The sequence below is a fragment of the Rhodnius prolixus genome, unplaced genomic scaffold, assembly GCF_049639745.1.
Source record: "Rhodnius prolixus isolate KJV_2025 unplaced genomic scaffold, Rpr scaffold_1, whole genome shotgun sequence".
Classification (NCBI taxonomy): Eukaryota; Metazoa; Arthropoda; class Insecta; order Hemiptera; family Reduviidae; genus Rhodnius; species Rhodnius prolixus.
The window spans coordinates 54,410,137-54,428,653 of record NW_027411581.1 but is presented as its reverse complement, the minus strand read 5'-3'; the positions used below and the strand labels follow the sequence as shown (position 1 = coordinate 54,428,653).

General features: G+C 35.7%; 2 protein-coding genes across 7 annotated transcripts in view; one reads left to right on the top strand and one right to left on the bottom strand.

Annotated features, from left to right (window-relative positions):
- The window catches only part of LOC141462280 (uncharacterized), a 236,355-nt gene that overhangs the window by 205,142 nt on the left and 12,696 nt on the right, over nt 1-18,517 (top strand). For 4 of the 6 annotated variants that reach the window (XM_074144015.1, XM_074143988.1, XM_074143997.1 and 1 more), the window contains one exon: nt 5,447-5,552. The gene's annotated coding sequence lies outside the window, so the exon portion shown is untranslated. Of the gene's footprint in view, nt 1-5,446; nt 5,553-12,051; nt 12,324-18,517 lie in introns of those variants that run through there. The other 2 variants (XM_074144043.1, XM_074144025.1) reach the window with 2 other exon arrangements.
- On the bottom strand, nt 14,815-15,801 carry Dim1 (thioredoxin-like protein Dim1). Its single transcript, XM_074143978.1, has one exon. The coding sequence runs from the start codon at nt 15,622-15,624 to the stop codon at nt 15,196-15,198; it is 429 nt and encodes a 142-aa protein (XP_074000079.1). The 5' UTR covers nt 15,625-15,801; the 3' UTR covers nt 14,815-15,195.

Below are 18,517 nucleotides of genomic sequence, written 5' to 3'. Positions count from 1 at the left end.
ATTTAAATAACCTGCCAGATATTGATTTTTGTAAAAAATTAATATAAAGTATAGACGTAGTAGCCCTCATGCTCTGAGAGTGCAAAGAACTAGTAAAGGCTCATAGGTCGGCCCTTCGGAAAAGAAAAACTTCATCATCATAATTTCCCATGAGTATCCACAGTCTAATTAAGCAGACAGACTTAGGGAGATGTCTAATCATAACCTGTGAGAGCCACAGCAAATTAAGGAGGCCACGGAGAGGAGGCTGATTGTCATTCACAGAATATATAGTATACGTTATACATTAAATCACTTAATTAAAAGGGAATGTGCTATTCGCAGCTAATTAAATGAATCAACTGAAAATCATTATACGTAATTCGCACATGTGTATTACATACGAGTATTAGCTCCGTGGTGGAGAACTCATGAAACGCGTGTCACAAGTGACACGTGAACTCAATTTTGGGTGCCACGCATCGAAGTTATTATATAATTTTAAATAATACTAGCGATTTGGGGAGTACTTTGAAGAAATTACGGATATTATTCAGAATAACGATCTGGCACAATTTCCTTAGATCAATGATCATAAAGTAGATGTTTAATAAAGCTTTGTTTCTACTATGGCTGCTAATGTCAAAAAATAATGAATATTTCTATATGTGACGTAACACTAGAGTTATTATTATTATGTGTTATTTTTAAAGGAGCTCAACATCTAAGGTCCTTCGCACACTAGAGTTAAAGTTAGGGTTTTTCAAAATTTTGACACGCCGAACTCAAAATGTTCGCCATCTCCGCACTATACCTTACTCAGCTATAAGCTATAGTTGTTTTGAGACCAGATCCATAAGCTGAGAAGTTGAAATTTTTTTGGGTCATGACTAGAGACTGTATTTCCGGCCAAAATTGTAAATCTAAAAACTCCACGATTGCAATACATCCTGGTACTAGGAGCCTCGATCAGAGAAGTAAAACATTCGGAGTTAGAACTTTGAAAATTTAGGTACAAGGGACTCTGGTATGTCTTCAAAAAAAATTTTTTCCAATCGAGTGTAGGTACATAAATTACTTTTATTACAATTATTTTTCAGTTGTTTCCTAAAAGTCGTAATTTTTATCCGTAAAACTGACATATTTTCAGTGACCTTCGAAATAACTCGCACAAATTAAGAGAATTTTGGTCCTATCAAGTCTTACGATGTTAACAACATTTTTTTGTGTTGAACTTTATGAATATAAACCTGGGAATAGAAGTTTTTTGCGACTAACAGCAACTGTCTCCTGTGATTAGACGCTGTAGTTAAAACGACAATCCTGGCGGATTGTAGAGCAGTGAGAAATAGAATGTAAACAGGATTAAAACAGGATGGGTTAAACCTGTAGTATGCTAGAGTGAAGGGATATGAAAGTGGGTGTGGGAGATTACGTAGTTTCTAGTATTACAGGGATTTAATAGGAAGACAGGGGACACGTTTCTTGGTTTTTAGGATGGTTCCAGGTCTGTGTGAATGTGTAGGTAAGTTATAATGAGCAGCACTGGGTATAAGATAGATTAAAGTTGTACCTAGACGGCAGGAGGATTGTAGTATTTCACTGCTGTCCTGGACTCTTGATTGAAGAAGCTCAAGCGAACTGGGATAGTGAGAGGGAGGTTGCAGCCACTGTTACCCAGCACTCAATACTCTTGCTTGAGATATCCTACGGGAGAAATAAACTTGAATTATTTCTCATTTCCTCGTCTTCTTAAGTTATCCTCTAGATAGTAATTACCACATTATACCGGAGATAGACCCGAATTCTGAACTGTGTTGTCGCTCTCGTTCAGAGGCGGAGGCGGACTCTCAAACCCTGAAGGGCTCTAAGCATGGTCGGAACAATGAATTAAATATACTTAAAAGCAAAGGTTAAGGTCCGGTAGGACAGTTGTATAAGGGTTGAACGTCAAAAACTGCACGAAAAAGCGTAACTTTAAAAAACATCCAACTTTAACAATTTTTGATTCTTTTTCTATAAAAAGATAAAATTCCCAAATTTTCTTTAAAATATAGGGCAAATCCTCGTTTATAGCTGCAATTTTTTGCAACAACTCACATCAAATAAATTTTGAGAAAAAAAGATAAGGACTAAAATCAATGTATCGGATTACTTATGACGCCAGTAGTTCTACGAAGAGTGAGATCCCTAACTCTCGTTTGAGTATCCTTTGCGATCAGCTCTAATGGCACATTTTTCAGGCGGAAGCTAATTGATTAGTGAAAGCTCCCAGAAGTGAAATGGAGGAAGTTATAGGAATATGTTAAGTCCAAATTTTCATCTCCTTACATGCATTCACACACACACACCTCTGTTTTAGACAACATAAAGTGCATGGCATCAAACAATGTTTATATAGATATAATTTAAGATAAATCACACTGGAATATTGCATTACTTCCAGACGCCTGTCTAGTACGGTACTGTCGCCAGTCTCAGTACTTCTTCCTCTTCTACCAACAAATATCATACATTTTATCTCATCATATCCTGTACAATAAATTTCTGACAGAAATGAAAATACAAAGGCGGTAGAGCCAGTCAATGGAAAAGCTGGGTCAGATTTAATAAATGGATTTATCTTCTGCACCATACTTTACCATTGTCCTTTATTTTTTTTAGTTTCTATATAATATATATTTTAACTCCTCCCCAAATAGAATTACTGACGTAATTTAATTCTCATATCTTTAAATTGCATCTCTCACTCGTATATTTTATCGTAAACAAGAACTATATTTTACAATCTTATGGCAAATTTCATAGGTCTTTTTAACAAATAAGATCTAAACATTTATTGTAAGAGAAGTTGTGACCGGCATATCTATACTTCCCCTTCTTCATAGGGGATTCTCTGAGGATGGTAAACATGTTAGCATGTGTTGGTGTGTCAAACCGGAAGTGATAAGTTATTGAAACAACCGATCTTTCATTTTTCCTTAAGTTCTATATTCTATAACTTTTATTTAAAAAACATTTTTGGAGGGATTCGTTGATGGTACTTTCAAGAGAAATATTGGATAAAATCCGTCTAAGGAGTCTTGTGAAAAAGAAAATTCCTAAACCAAAACAAAAGCACCTCTTTACTCATGGGTTTTCCATTTTCTCCAAAATTTCTTTTAGACTTTTCTTAAGTAAAGTCTGTGAGTTAAAAAACCTAAGATTAGTAACTACGAGTGTTCACACTAATTTTTTTTATAATTGCATGTCGTAAAGTTTGTCTAAAACATTTTTTCATAAAATTAATTTTGGGTAGCTCAAGCGAGGAGAGATTGTCGTAAAGATGCCATTGCTCTGGATTCTACCATTCAAAGCCCACATGTCCTGCTGATCAGAATTAAATGTGAGGCTAAACAATTCCGGGTTTGAAGAAAATCAGTAGACCCAAAGTGTTCATGAAGGATTTTATTGTAGCATTTTAATATGTCTCCTATGTTCAAACTTTACGCACTAAATGCTTCTCTTAAAAGCCTTTTCAATACAGTGAACCTACATTAAAGTCAACCAACTAGAAAACTAGTAACAATTCCAATTGTAACAAAAATTTATATAGTAAATTACAATATTGAGATCTTTGGTTATAGAAAATGATGGGACGAATAAAACATGAATTTTATGATTCAGGGGACCTTAAATGGTCGATTTTCTCATACGTAAGGGAAAGTAATAAGAAAAAAGAAAAGTAGCCGTGATGGGTGTCGGTTTAGAAGAAGAGGTAAAAAAATCGATAGGATAGGTGAGAAGGGATAAATTTTGCTCATCGTTAGTGCCGGGATAGTATAAGTATCGAGGGATCGTGTGGAAGTAGGTTCTTATGCTTCATATCAAAGTATAAGGGATGTCATATATATATTATATAAGAGAGTATGTGTATTTGTGTGTCATAGTACTTTACGAAGCAGATGATCGATTAGCAGTATCGATGTGTGTGTGTGTGTGTATTATGAGTGGGTGGATGTTGAGGGTTTTAACGCGGCTAGTTCATTATCGATGAGCACATTCAAGTGCTGACCTACCAGATGTGGTCTGTATGCACTCACTGACGTACACCCACATATCTGTGGGGGTGGCCGGAATTACCCGTACAGATTTTACTACTCTTCAAAATAATAGCAATTATTCCGCGAGAAAAACCAATAGTCCGGCTGGCTGAAATATTCTTCAATGCTTAGTATTGCATTCTTCAGTTATCTACATAACTTGTTTTCTTTCTCTTACTTCTAAAAGAAAAGTAAGAGACAAAAAATTGGGAAGATTTTCTATTTTAAGTTTTCAATTTGAGGTCCTCTGTGTTTGATTTTTTTTTTTTTTTAATTTTTACAAACTTGTCCAGCCGTTTTCTTTCCGGATATAATAAATCCACTATAACTCAAATTTTATTTATTTTATTTCTATTTTTTTGGTGCTTCCAGAGAACCTGTTACTATTGATTGGAAAGTCTCACCTTCCAGAGAACCTGTTACTATTGATTGGAAAGTCTCACCTTCCAGAGAACCTGTTACTATTGATTGGAAAGTCTCACCTTCCAGAGAACCTGTTACTATTGATTGGAAAGTCTCACCTTCCAGAGAACCTGTTACTATTGATTGGAAAGTCTCACCTTCCAGAGAACCTGTTACTATTGATTTGAAAGTCTCATCTTCCAGAGAACCTGTTACTATTGATTGGAAAGTCTCACCTTCCAGAGAACCTGTTACAATTGATTGGAAAGTCTCACCTTCCAGAGAACCTGTTACAATTGATTGGAAAGTCTCACCTTCCAGAGAACCTGTTACTATTGATTGGAAAGTCTCACCTTCCAGAGAGATTTTCCCGTTTTTTGCTTCTGCTTTTTTCGAAAAAGTTCCTACGATTTCCTTAGAAGTAGTATTTGATTATACTAAAAAAAAAATACTGAAGTCTCTACTAAATTTTTAGTATAAATTCTAAAGATATTCATTCACACCCAAGGCAGGTTGACATGCATTTTAGGTTCAAGTCAGGTCAGATGACAAGTTGCTAAGCTGGTGAACATTCAGATACCGCAGGACTTAAGAAGATTAATGAAGATCCTTTAGCATGGAGTTCCTTAATGTTTTCCAGAGGTGTTACAGCCTGAAAAAGTGTAATGTACCCCACAAGTAGATATAATATGGGTATAAGGAGAAAAAAATATAATTAATAATGTTTGTTATATTACGAGGTTGTGTGCTAAAATAAATGAATGTTTCATGATTATTTACTAAAAAATTAAGTAATCCATAATTTTATTAAACTTATACTTTTACTAGAAAGGTTAATGGCGAAGCAAAGTATGGCATCTAAATTATAACCTTACTCTAAATTATTTATTAGTTTCAATAATAACTTCTCTTTTAATTTTAGTGTTTTACTTGCACGAACAAATGAAATGGAACTCATAAGATGCATTGTGTTTTTGTTTAAGGTAAGTTCTCACGAACGGAAGTATGACCTCAACTAATGGAAGAACACCTCATGTCTGCTGACAATGAAAGATGCAGTTCCTCAACAGCTTCACTTCCACAGATCAGGTACAAACAAATTAACTAATTTTTGTTTATCTTTATCTTTTCTAAATTTCCAATTATCAGAAATTTATTTACATATTTTTTTAATTTGTTTAGAAATTCGCTCTGTATATAAATAAGTAAATATGAGTAGTAAAGATACTTATCGTGCGTAAAGAGCAGCAAGAGAAACTACCCAGCGGTATCACTCTCTATAGGAAATCGATGTTGTTGGCGATGATCTTCATCCTCAAAGAAGTCGTGGGGCCACCGGCGATTCAATCGGCGTTGTGGATTATAAGGAGTAGTAACACTACAGGCTAGAGACTCTACAAATGGATTGGAGCAATTAGAGAGAACAGTATAGGAACTTCTGATATGTCGTCTTGGCAAGTTACATCATGGGATGATGTGGAGGTTGTAACGGAGAGTAAAGTTTATCACGTAGTAAGGAGCGTCAACTATCTGTCGGAGTAGTTTTGATTGGAATGTTTGTATTGTCCGTATGTTTGATGGTTTGGCTGTACCTCACAGCTCCAGTCCTTATGTCCACATTAGTTTGAGGATAGCATTATAATCTATTGTTTGAGTTCTACAGACAAGTTGGAACGTCGTCCAAGTAGGCTTTAAAAATGTTTCACACGTTTTGTCATTGCTTGCTTGTATTTGAAGTCTAGTGAATAGGATTCCATGTGAGTCGATTGTCTATGAAGAGCTGAAGGAGCGCACGAGATCTGTGCAAGGAGCAGAGGATCGCTGTAAATAGAAGCTGTGAATAGAGGAAACGTGGCATTCCTGTGGGTCATTTTAATCTTCCACTTCTTTGTCCACGATTTTATTTGTGTGTATAAATTTATGAAACTGTTGCATATGTACATATGACTAATATGGCAGTGTCTTGATGTACAGAGTAGTGTGGAAAGTATGTCTGATGTGTATCCTGTTGGAAGACGGGCCCAAGTACTTCGCTGCGGTACTTCCGCCCTCAATGTTGGAAAATAAGAGATTGCTGAGCCATACTTACTTGAATGAGCAAGTTGAAGGAAGATACTTTTTTAATTTGTACAGTAGTCCAGGATGCCTATCACGATCGTAGGCCTGGCTTACCTCTTAACAATAGAATTATTATTAAAACGTTATTCCGTTATTTTATTTACTTTATTGTACTGAAGAAAATTAACTAAAAAACAAAAAGTAAAAGAACCATTAAGTTCGGATACAGTGTGCAAAATCTGTGTTATCCCCATGTAATAGGATAACGCAGGCTACCTGCTAGTGACCACACATTAATTACTACTGATCTGCTTAAATAAACTGTCCATGAGCCAGTGGCCAGACCTGCGTGAAAGTAGCAGGCAATTTACCTGCAGCAAACACTTCGAAACAATGTAGGTCACGCAAGCTTGTGTTGAGGGTACACGTAAAGGCACCTCTTGGGCCGAATGTACGCCAAACTGCATTCGACAGTTTTAACGTCGTGTAAGTGTTTGAATCACCTTCACAATTACGGTGAAAAAATGAGGTCTCTATTTATTCCTTTATTTTATTTTTTTTAAATTAACGTTTATTGATTGATATATTGATGTTTTAATATTACTTCTGGTCCCCAGCTAAGGAGTCTAGAAATGCAACAAATTATTCGCTTTCTTCTATTTAGGGAGGCAAATATGTACACTTTGCAGTCATGCAACCGTTGCACTTTAATGATGGGGTTTTGTGGCGAGCACGGCACTTTTGTTGCAACTTTAGTTTTACACTACATATGCAAGTATATTGCACTGTTGCAACTACTCGCCGTGTGTGTTTGAGGTGGTACAAATGTAGCCGCGGGATATCGCTTTTATTTCCAACTTGTTTACAATCATGTTCAGTCACGCCAACTTTTGCAAAATGAGTTGACTACAGTTCCACGGTTCTCTGTCATATTGCTTTTGAGAGCAACATGCATGCACACCTATATAAACACATTCTAATGATCACGTGACTTGTGTGTGGTATTCCCACGCAATTACCCTTTTTTTCCTAGAAACTAATTTAGATAATTCTAAACTAGATAAATTGAGAGTAAATATAAAATAAATCTGCAGATTTGCCATGATTACTCTGGTGACTTGTTTTCAAGGAAATTCTAGAAAATCTAATAAATAAAACGATATGTTTACTGAACTAAAAATGGAACAGTTCATTTCTCAACTTCCTTTGAATTTATGGATCTTTTAGATCCTTCTAAGAATTGAATCCATCCCCTTTTTTTTTCATCCAAAATCGTTTTCATTGAATATTGAAAAACATCATTTGGCCTTTTCCTTTTAATTTTATTTTCTCGGTTAGAGAAAATATTATCTCAGGCATGTTATACGAGGGTCGTTTGAAAAGTCCGTGCAAAGTCAGAGAGATACGAGGGTCGTTTGAAAAGTCCGTGCAAAGTCAGAGAGATAGCACTACTGGCGCGTATCGAGGTTATGTTTAGTTAGTAGCATCTCTTGGAAGAACACATACCAAGTTTCAGCCAGATCGGTCTATTTCTTTGTGTTTGGCATTCGTTTGAATCGAGGAAGTCGAGTGATTTTCAAAAAATGGACGAAAAAGAATTTCGTGTGTTGATTAAACACTACTTTATGAAAGGCAAAACGCCTGAGGAGACTAAAGGGAAGCTTGATAAACATTATGGTGACTCTGCACCTTCGATTAGAACAGATTATAAGTGGTTTCAAAATTTTCGGAGTGGCCATATGGGCACAAGTGACGCTGAACGTTCTGGACGCCCTGTTGAGGTTACTACTTCAGAAATCATTGATAAAATCCATGATATGGTGATGGATGACAGAAGAGTGAAGGTGCGTGAGATTGCTAGTGCTGTGGGCATCTCGAATGAACGGGTACATAATATTTTGCATCAACATTTGGACATGACAAAGCTATCCGCAAGATGGGTGCCGCGATTGCTCACGCTTGACCAAAAACGAAATCGTGTGAAGTGTTGCAAGGACGGTTTGCAGCTGTTCCAGAAGAATCCGCAGGACTTTAAGCGTCGTTTCGTCACTGTGGATGAAACATGGATACATCACTACACTGCTGAGACCAAAGAACAATCTAAACAATGGGTTACCAAGGGGGAATCTGCGCCGAAAAAGGCGAAGACCGTTCCTTCGGCCGGAAAGATTATGGCGACTGTCTTTTGGGATTCGCAAGGAATAATTCTCATCGACTATCTGGAAAAGGGTAAAACTATTACAGGTGCATAGTATTCATCGTTATTGGACCGTTTGAAAACCGAGCTGCAAGAAAAACGCCCACGATTGGCCCACAAAAAAGTCCTTTTCCATCACGACAACGCACCAGCTCACACCTCAGCAGTTGTGGTCGCAAAATTAATGGAAATAGGGTTCCAACTCGTTTCACATCCCCCCTATTCTCCAGACTTGGCTCCCTCGGACTACTATTTGTTCCACAATATGAAGAAATGGCTGGCGGGAAAAAGATTTTATTCAAACGAGGAGGTAATTGCAGAAACGAATGGTTATTTTTCAGACTTGGACAAATCCTATTATTCGGAAGGGATCAACAAACTAGAGCAGCGTCGGACGAAGTGTATGAGCCTAAAAGGAGACTATGTTGAAAAATAAAAAAGGTTTACCCCAAAAAATTAAGTAGTTTTTATTTTTGCACGGACTTTTCAAACGACCCTCGTAGCACTACTGGCGCGTATCGAGGTTATGTTTAGTTCGTATCATCTCTTGGAAGAACACACACCAAGTTTCAGCCAGATCGGTCTATTTCTTTGTGTTTTGCATTCGTTTGAATCGAGGAAGTCGAGTGATTTTCAAAAAATGGACGAAAAAGAATTTCGTGTGTTGATTAAACACTACTTTATGAAAGGCAAAACGCCTGAGGAGACTAAAGGGAAGCTTGATAAACATTATGGTGACTCTGCACCTTCGATTAGAACAGTTTATAAGTGGTTTCAAAATTTTCGGAGTGGCCATATGGGCACAAGTGACGCTGAACGTTCTGGACGCCCTGTTGAGGTTACTACTTCAGAAATCATTGATAAAATCCATGATATGGTGATGGATGACAGAAGAGTGAAGGTGCGTGAGATTGCTAGTGCTGTGGGCATCTCGAATGAACGGGTACATAATATTTTGCATCAACATTTGGACATGACAAAGCTATCCGCAAGATGGGTGCCGCGATTGCTCACGCTTGACCAAAAACGAAATCGTGTGAAGTGTTGCAAGGACGGTTTGCAGCTGTTCCAGAAGAATCCGCAGGACTTTAAGCGTCGTTTCGTCACTGTGGATGAAACATGGATACATCACTACACTGCTGAGACCAAAGAACAATCTAAACAATGGGTTACCAAGGGGGAATCTGCGCCGAAAAAGGCGAAGACCGTTCCTTCGGCCGGAAAGATTATGGCGACTGTCTTTTGGGATACGCAAGGAATAATTCTCATCGACTATCTGGAAAAGGGTAAAACTATTACAGGTGCATAGTATTCATCGTTATTGGACCGTTTGAAAACCGAGCTGCAAGAAAAACGCCCACGATTGGCCCACAAAAAAGTCCTTTTCCATCACGACAACGCACCAGCTCACACCTCAGCAGTTGTGGTCGCAAAATTAATGGAAATAGGGTTCCAACTCGTTTCACATCCCCCCTATTCTCCAGACTTGGCTCCCTCGGACTACTATTTGTTCCACAATATGAAGAAATGGCTGGCGGGAAAAAGATTTTATTCAAACGAGGAGGTAATTGCAGAAACGAATGGTTATTTTTCAGACTTAGACAAATCCTATTATTCGGAAGGGATCAACAAACTAGAGCAGCGTTGGACGAAGTGTATGAGCCTAAAAGGAGACTATGTTGAAAAATAAAAAAGGTTTACCCCAAAAAATTAAGTAGTTTTTATTTTTGCACGGACTTTTCAAACGACCCTCGTAGCACTGCTGGCGCGTATCGAGGTTATGTTTAGTTAGTAGCATCTCTTGGAAGAACACACACCAAGTTTCAGCCAGATCGGTCTATTTCTTTGTGTTTTGCATTCGTTTGAATCGAGGAAGTCGAGTGATTTTCAAAAAATGGACGAAAAAGAATTTCGTGTGTTGATTAAACACTACTTTATGAAAGGCAAAACGCCTGAGGAGACTAAAGGGAAGCTTGATAAACATTATGGTGACTCTGCACCTTCGATTAGAACAGTTTATAAGTGGTTTCAAAATTTTCGGAGTGGCCATATGGGCACAAGTGACGCTGAACGTTCTGGACGCCCTGTTGAGGTTACTACTCCAGAAATCATTGATAAAATCCATGATATGGTGATGGATGACAGAAGAGTGAAGGTGCGTCAGATTGCTAGTGCTGTGGGCATCTCGAATGAACGGGTACATAATATTTTGCATCAACATTTGGACATGACAAAGCTATCCGCAAGATGGGTGCCGCGATTGTCACGCTTGACCAAAAACGAAATCGTGTGAAGTGTTGCAAGGACGGTTTGCAGCTGTTCCAGAAGAATCCGCAGGACTTTAAGCGTCGTTTCGTCACTGTGGATGAAACATGGATACATCACTACACTCCTGAGACCAAAGAACAATCTAAACAATGGGTTACCAAGGCGGAATCTGCGCCAAAAAAGGCGAAGACCGTTCCTTCGGCCGGAAAGATTATGGCGACTGTCTTTTTGGATTCGCAAGGAATAATCCTCATCGACTATCTGGAAAAGGGTAAAACTATTACAGGTGCATATTATTCATCGTTATTGGACCGTTTGAAAACCGAGCTGCAAGAAAAACGCCCACGATTGGCCCACAAAAAAGTCCTTTTCCATCACGACAACGCACCAGCTCACACCTCAGCAGTTGTGGTCGCAAAATTAATGGAAATAGGGTTCCAACTCGTTTCACATCCCCCCTATTCTCCAGGCTTGGCTCCCTCGGACTACTATTTGTTCCCCAATATAAAGAAATGGCTGGCGGGAAAAAGATTTTATTCAAACGAGGAGGTGATTGCAGAAACGAATGAAAAAATTTAATTTGTAAATTTTTTACGGTGCTTCCAGAAGCGAGATACAGGCACCAACTTCATTTTTTCAAATAAGGAGGTGTAGTTTTTATTTCAGAAATAGATTCCTCTATTTTTTTAAAGAAAAATTTACTTGAACGGTTTTTTTCTGTGAGCGATATTTTAGAAGTTATGAATGAAAACATGATTCTTATAAGAAATGTCAAAATGATAATATTATAACGGTTTTTTGATTGAATAAGAAGAAAAGTACTATTTTATTATAAATTTTACTCCTCATTAATATTACAGATCATGCTCGAAATGGCTACCACCATTAGAGATGCATAGACATGCTCTTTCCTGCCAATTTTCCCTTACTGCCAAAGAAATAGATTCGAATTTAACCGAGTTACTGGCATCTATTATTCTCTGCTTTAGTTCATCTACAGATGCAATCCCGGCTTGATTCTGATAAACCTAGATTTAGAAATGCTTTTAGGTAAGCAGAAATAAGAAAAGAAAGAAAAAAGTTATGAATAATCACCTTGTTTTTCGGGTATCCCCAAAGGAAATAGTCCTTAGGAGTCAAATGGTGGCCACTGAATCGCCCCCCATGTCGATATAACGCCATCAGGCATGTAAAGAGATATCTCGCTAGGAAATTTGATGGGCGTGTTATACTGACCTGGGTCTATGCCTCAGCCTCGTCTCTAAAGGGGTAGATACTTTTCCAAAGACGTTCAGCTCGGATGAAGACAACACTTCAACGCCTGGCATGGTAAATTGGTAAGTTTTCTAACTTGTAAACGGCCGAAGAGGTTTTTTTTTAGCTCTCTCGTAGCTGTTTTTCTTTTGGTTAGCGTTGTTATTGTTAGTGCGTTAAAAAATTAAGTTTGTCTAAAAATAGTTATTTATGTGTAAGTGAGGAAAATGTGATTTTTTTAACTGGTGTGGCATCAACGGCAAAGAGAATACATTGGTCAAAGGTGCCGTTTTACTAAAATGAAGGTATTAAAGAAATTTGATTAGTTATAATCGTGAAAATTTTAGTTAGTAATCTCATTTAGAAAATTAAACGAAAATGTTCGCGGCCAAAAACCACTTTTCTTTCAATTTTGACACGTTCACAACATCCACTGACTAGAATTGAGATAAAGGAAATAATCAATAAGTAAGGAAAAGTTTGAGAAGGGAAGGCGGTTACCAATGGTAACAGTAGTTGAAGTTGGAAAGCCTTCGTGTGTGTTTGTGTGTTGGAAAAAATCAAAGCAGGAAGTTTGCTTGCTCGCACTTCCGATTCTTCCAAGACTAGCTTAGGATGGAGATTGGAAGGTTGGTGAGGATTCTATTTCCTAAACCCCAAACTTATAGTCCCGTGGTAGTAGTTCTTGTATCCGGGAGGCAGCGCTGTAAATCAGCAGAAACGACTACCCACGATATCTTTCTTGCTTACACTAACAAAAGTGTACAACCTGACTACTGTACCATTATACCACAAGTGAACCTGCCTGTCATCTGCGTCTAATCTAATCTTTACTTGATATCAATTACCAGCGAATATGTTCCACACCAGGGTGATTCTTTTCTAACAGGTTTCTTGAATGTATATATTAGATACTTTGGGGCTGCTGGCACTTTTGTTGAGGAGGAGAGTGTCTATGAAGTAGTGTAAGAAAATTCTAAGGTTACGAATAAAAATACTTGAATTTAGTAAGAATAAGAAAACTCTAGCAGTGCGAAATGCAAAAAAAGCAGCTAAGACTGCAAAACAGTCTGTTTTGAAATAAATTGGATTTTATTATAATTATTAAAATAATCATAGTTAACAAAAGGTCATTCGCCTATAGAATGATATTGATCCGTACGCTTATCTCTTTTAAATATCTATTGCTTGGTACAGCTATTTGTTGTATCTAATACGTACATTAGCACAAAGGTGTCTGCAAGTTCACATAATACGAGCTTAATACGTGTTATTTTCAGAATTATTCCGTTTGATTAACTTGTTATGTTGCATTGTAATACATTATGATACCTCGCAATTAAGCCCCAAATAAAAGCTGTACTGTGCAATCGCACATTTTCCAAATCGGATTTTGGACTCCCAATAAAAAAGAAAAATCAATTCAGTAAAAAGGCCGTTTCGGTTATTTATTTATTTTTATTTTTTAACGTTTCCAATAAAAACTCAAGTCGAAATCTGCAAGATTGCATTACTTCCTCTTATTAAGAGGAAAAATCAAGTCTATTTTTTCTGCTACATAAAGCTATTGGGTTCCTCTACATACCGCGTTTAATCTCACCATACTGTGGCAAAAAAGCATTTTGTAAAATTCAGAGAGAAAATTTTCAAAATATCCGTCGATATTGTAAAATAAATTTCCAAAATTTGACACGAACATAATTTTTCTAATCTCAGGATCTAAATAGTAATTTTGAACACAAAATTCACATTAAGTCTCAAGTATTTCACCCTAAAATTTCTTAAAAAAAAAAAAAAGCTTAAAAAATCCATCACTTGCAATATATTTGCACCAAACGAATTATAAATGATGACAAGCAAGAGCGAGAAATAGTCTGGGCTCCTACACCGTTCTGGAATGTGTTAATACCAAGATTCCTGTGATGTCAATATCACCGGCACGTCATACTGTCCAATAAGATGTCCCAATAATAATAAGTATCTCAATATTTGTATGTATTGGGATCTAAAAAATGTCTCGACCCTTTCTGGGAAGGTTGTAGTCACCTGAAAGCAGTTAATTTATATTTAGCTGTAATGTTACTGCTACCTTACACTCATCATTTTACAGATGGATGATATTGTAATTCAGGAATGAAAAAAATTAAGTGTGATCACACAAACGATTTTATCGTATGTTTTCTTCAAACTTTGAATGTTTACTAAAAATTAGTTAGATAAATAGCATTTCTAGTTTCACTTACTGTTAATAGATAGGGTAAGTTTGGCGATCATGCTAAATTTTTTGTTATGCTGGCCGTAAAGACATATCATTTTGTAAAATCCTCTTTTACTTGTCCAGGTAAGCCGTGCACGAGTATTTCCAGTGTTAACACTAAATTAGAAATCTGTATGATGATATCAATATTTCGTTTGGAGTAGTAAAAGAAAGAAAAAAAATATTTATCAAATTTATTTAAATCTTGCACTTTCATTTGCTGACATTCACATTTTCGTAGAACCTTAATGCTTTCATTCTTAATTATTCGAAATCAATATCAAGACTCCAAAAAAAAGGAAAATAATAGACTACAATAACTGTAACAAGATCTACAACTTTATTTATAAAACGTTTATAAAGTCGTCAGATACAATTTAAAAATTACAATTACAAAATTGAACTCAGATTAAACATTAGTATATTATTTTTATAAAGTTATTAATTAGGAATTATTATTTCGGTAGGTAAAAAACTTATTTGACTTAGATAATCCATTTTTCAGAGTTTGTCTATCACTAACCAAAAAGAATCTTAAATGCGGATTTCAGTTTCTGATTTTCAGTCAGCTTTTCTCTTTAAACGTAATCTATCACATGTGTATTTATAATATTTCATGGTCCTTTGATTACATAAATATTCCATGAAATAAAAATAATTATTAGCACGAATTGCTCAATTTGTTGCAAAAGAAACATTCAGTATCTATATTTTGTTGAATAATCTTTTGGTGAAACCACTAACCCTCTACCTTTTCTTGCTCCTCTATACACAGTTTCAATTATGTCAACCATTTCTTGTTTATCTTCGAGTGCCCAATTGATTTTATTATTATTACCAGTTCCCAAATCAATCATTATATGTTTATTACGAAAGAAAAACATCACTGTACACGGATCATAAAGTTCGTACATTTTTGTGAAATCTGGCACTTTAGTAATGTCCACTAAATAGATTACAGCAAAATTTTTTACCTTCTCAGCAATAGAGTAAAGAACTTCATCCATTTTCATACAAGTTGGATCCCAGTCATGTCCAAATCTAATTACAACAACACGATCTTCTTCTGATAGTATAGCTTGGTCTACTTGCCAACCATTGTGTAAATGACTTAACATATAAGACATTTTTTAAAATTTAAACTACAGAAACTGTTCAGTCAATAAATGATATTAAAATTCTAAAACTACTTTTTATGAAAATCGTTTTAAAAACTTCAAATTTACACAATTAATTCGAAGCACTGGCAATAAACAAACAGGTTACTTTCCAGCCATATAACCTCTTGCACTATGCTTATAGAGTTCGGCTAGCTGCCACGTAGCGCTCTATGAGTTCTAATCAAGAGAGACCCCACCTCGCTCTTCTATAACTTACTTCAAAATTTCATTTTTAATTTAAACTTAATAAACTATAACTTATAACTTATCGGGCAATTTCTTAATTTCTAAGGGTAAGAGGAAGTATTGTGAGTATGTTAAATTTTTCTTATAGTTTTGACCGGTAAACACGTTTTAAAGTTCCCTGATTTTGCAAAATTATATATATTAGATTACTGTGTATTTTTTACATTATTCAGATTAATCTGCACTTTTGTTCAAAAACAAGAAATACAGGAAACACAAATTTAATGCATCGTTTAGTCATTAGTTTGGGACCCGACGAAAAGTTTTTTTCAGGTCAAAATCTATGATACGGATGTAGAACTTCGCTGAAGGTTTTTTTTTTCCTTTTTTAGAGATTTTCTCAAAAATGTTTCCTATTATTTTCTTTAAACTTTCTGCACTGATTGTATTCATAGAGGTCCACTAACTTTTATTTAAAAAAAATTTCGGGAAACTTCGCTTAAGGACATTTTTGGAAAAGTAACGTTGGGCGATTTTGGTGAGGGCTAAAGTATCATTTGGCGATATGATTTTATACAGCATAAAAAAAAAAAGACTAAATTTATACTCAAATTCGATAAAAGATAATTCCAGAGGTGAATTTCATTATTGTATGGATTTATTACATTTGTCAGATTATATTAAAAAGGACTCCTACGGTTTTCTCTGTGTGTATAACTACACCCACCTCATAGATCTATTATAATATTTTTAGAGCAGTTCTATGCGAGGTGTGGAGCACATCCTTCTAAGGAGACATTTCAGTGTAATGAACGGTTTTATAACAATGAACAACTGTTCGATATTAGTAAGAAATTTACTTCAAAAATTTAGATTGAAACAAATATACGAGTCAAAACATTGAGAAATATATAGCAGTGAAAGTTACATAACAGTTAATAACGGTCTTTTTAAAATAAATTCCGCACTCTTCACTCTTCATGTTTGTAGGGAGCATCTTAAAACAGAAAAATGAATAACACAAAGCTGCAAGATTAGGACAATTAGATTATATTAGTTAAGGAAGTTGATGCATACCAACTTTTTACAATCCTTTAAATTCGTTGGACACTAGATTGGAAATTTTTTAGATTATTTGCACGTTGGAACTATTAGTGGAACCTCTACAGTAAAGCGCTTGATCCTAATACACTTTTTAAAAAATGTCTCGACCCTTTCTGGGAAGGTTGTAGTCACCTGAAAGCAGTTAATTTATATTTAGCTGTAATGTTACTGCTACCTTACACTCATCATTTTACAGATGGATGATATTGTAATTCAGGAATGAAAAAAATCAAGTGTGATCACACAAACGATTACAGTGTTTTGTAAGTAGTTAGTTCGTTCTGTGTGTTAAGTTTTTATTTGATGTATTTAGTTTGAAACCGAAGATTTTTTCCTCACCTTATATTTATTTGTTGTGTAAATTTTTTTTAGAATGTGAATTGCGATTCAGTAATCCACCTAGTAGAAGCTTGGTTAGCTTGTAATGGTGATTGTGGGGACAGCTTTTTGTTTAAAATGAAGATTGGGCAGGTTTGTCGCCTGAGATAAAAAAGTAGTGTGAAAACTTATTGATTGTTTTCGCCAATGAATTTTGAAAGAATCAATGTAGTCTGTGTGTTATTCAAAAGATTTGGATGCTTCAAAAGGATAGGAGTTTGAGGAAAGTATTTTGGTGCAACCAGAAGTCAATTAAGAAGCTGAATTTCAGCAGATATGATAAAAAGGTTTTTTTTATGTGTAAAATCTTGGCAAGTTGAAACAGCATTAGTTTTTCATTAAAGTTAATCCTAAATGGTTGTGATTTTACGTTAGTCAAATTTTCTGGAATGTTAGCCTAACGCTATGTAATTTTACGGGATTGTATTATTTGAAAGGTATTAGGGTTAGAGGTCAATTTAGCGGTATATATACTGTATCTGACAGTACTAAGTGACTGTACCTGCCTTGTGGAAATCCTAGGGAGATATAATTGGGTTATTCTGAACCAATGAATACTTTCAAATAGCAAAATGTGAGATGTACCATTAAATATACAATCGAAGACGCTAGAGTGGAATCCAAAACTTTTTTTTTATCTTGTATGCACAAGATATAGCCATTACTTAGTTGTATTTTTAGAGAATAAAAAAGAAATCAGTTGTTTTGGGAAGAAAGCTAGAAATGTAAAAAGATACTACTGCATCCTTAGAAATGAAAGATATTTACGTGAACTGCATAATGCATCTGGTAGCGGTCGCATACAATATTCAAGCGGCTCCAGTCAAGGTGTATCTACTTAAAGTAATGGATCCCACCTCACTTGAACTATTCCAGTCTATAAAGTTTTTCTGGAATTCCAGGCTTGTTTCGCCAGGAAGGGCAGTTTATAATTTTACCCTTAACGTATACAGCAATTTCTCTCTGATCGCTTCACTTTAAAGATAAAAAGAAACAAATGGCAATGGAAACCCAAAATGTTTTTCTACAAAAATATTCTTAATAGACATTTAAATAGTTAAGATCGGGAGTGTATAAATCCTAATGTCATATATCTGAATTTCTATTTATGCATTAAATTTACACTTGTCACCTCTGCGAGAGCCATTCCTAGTAAGATATTTTTTAAAGTATGGTCATTCCCTGTTATCTG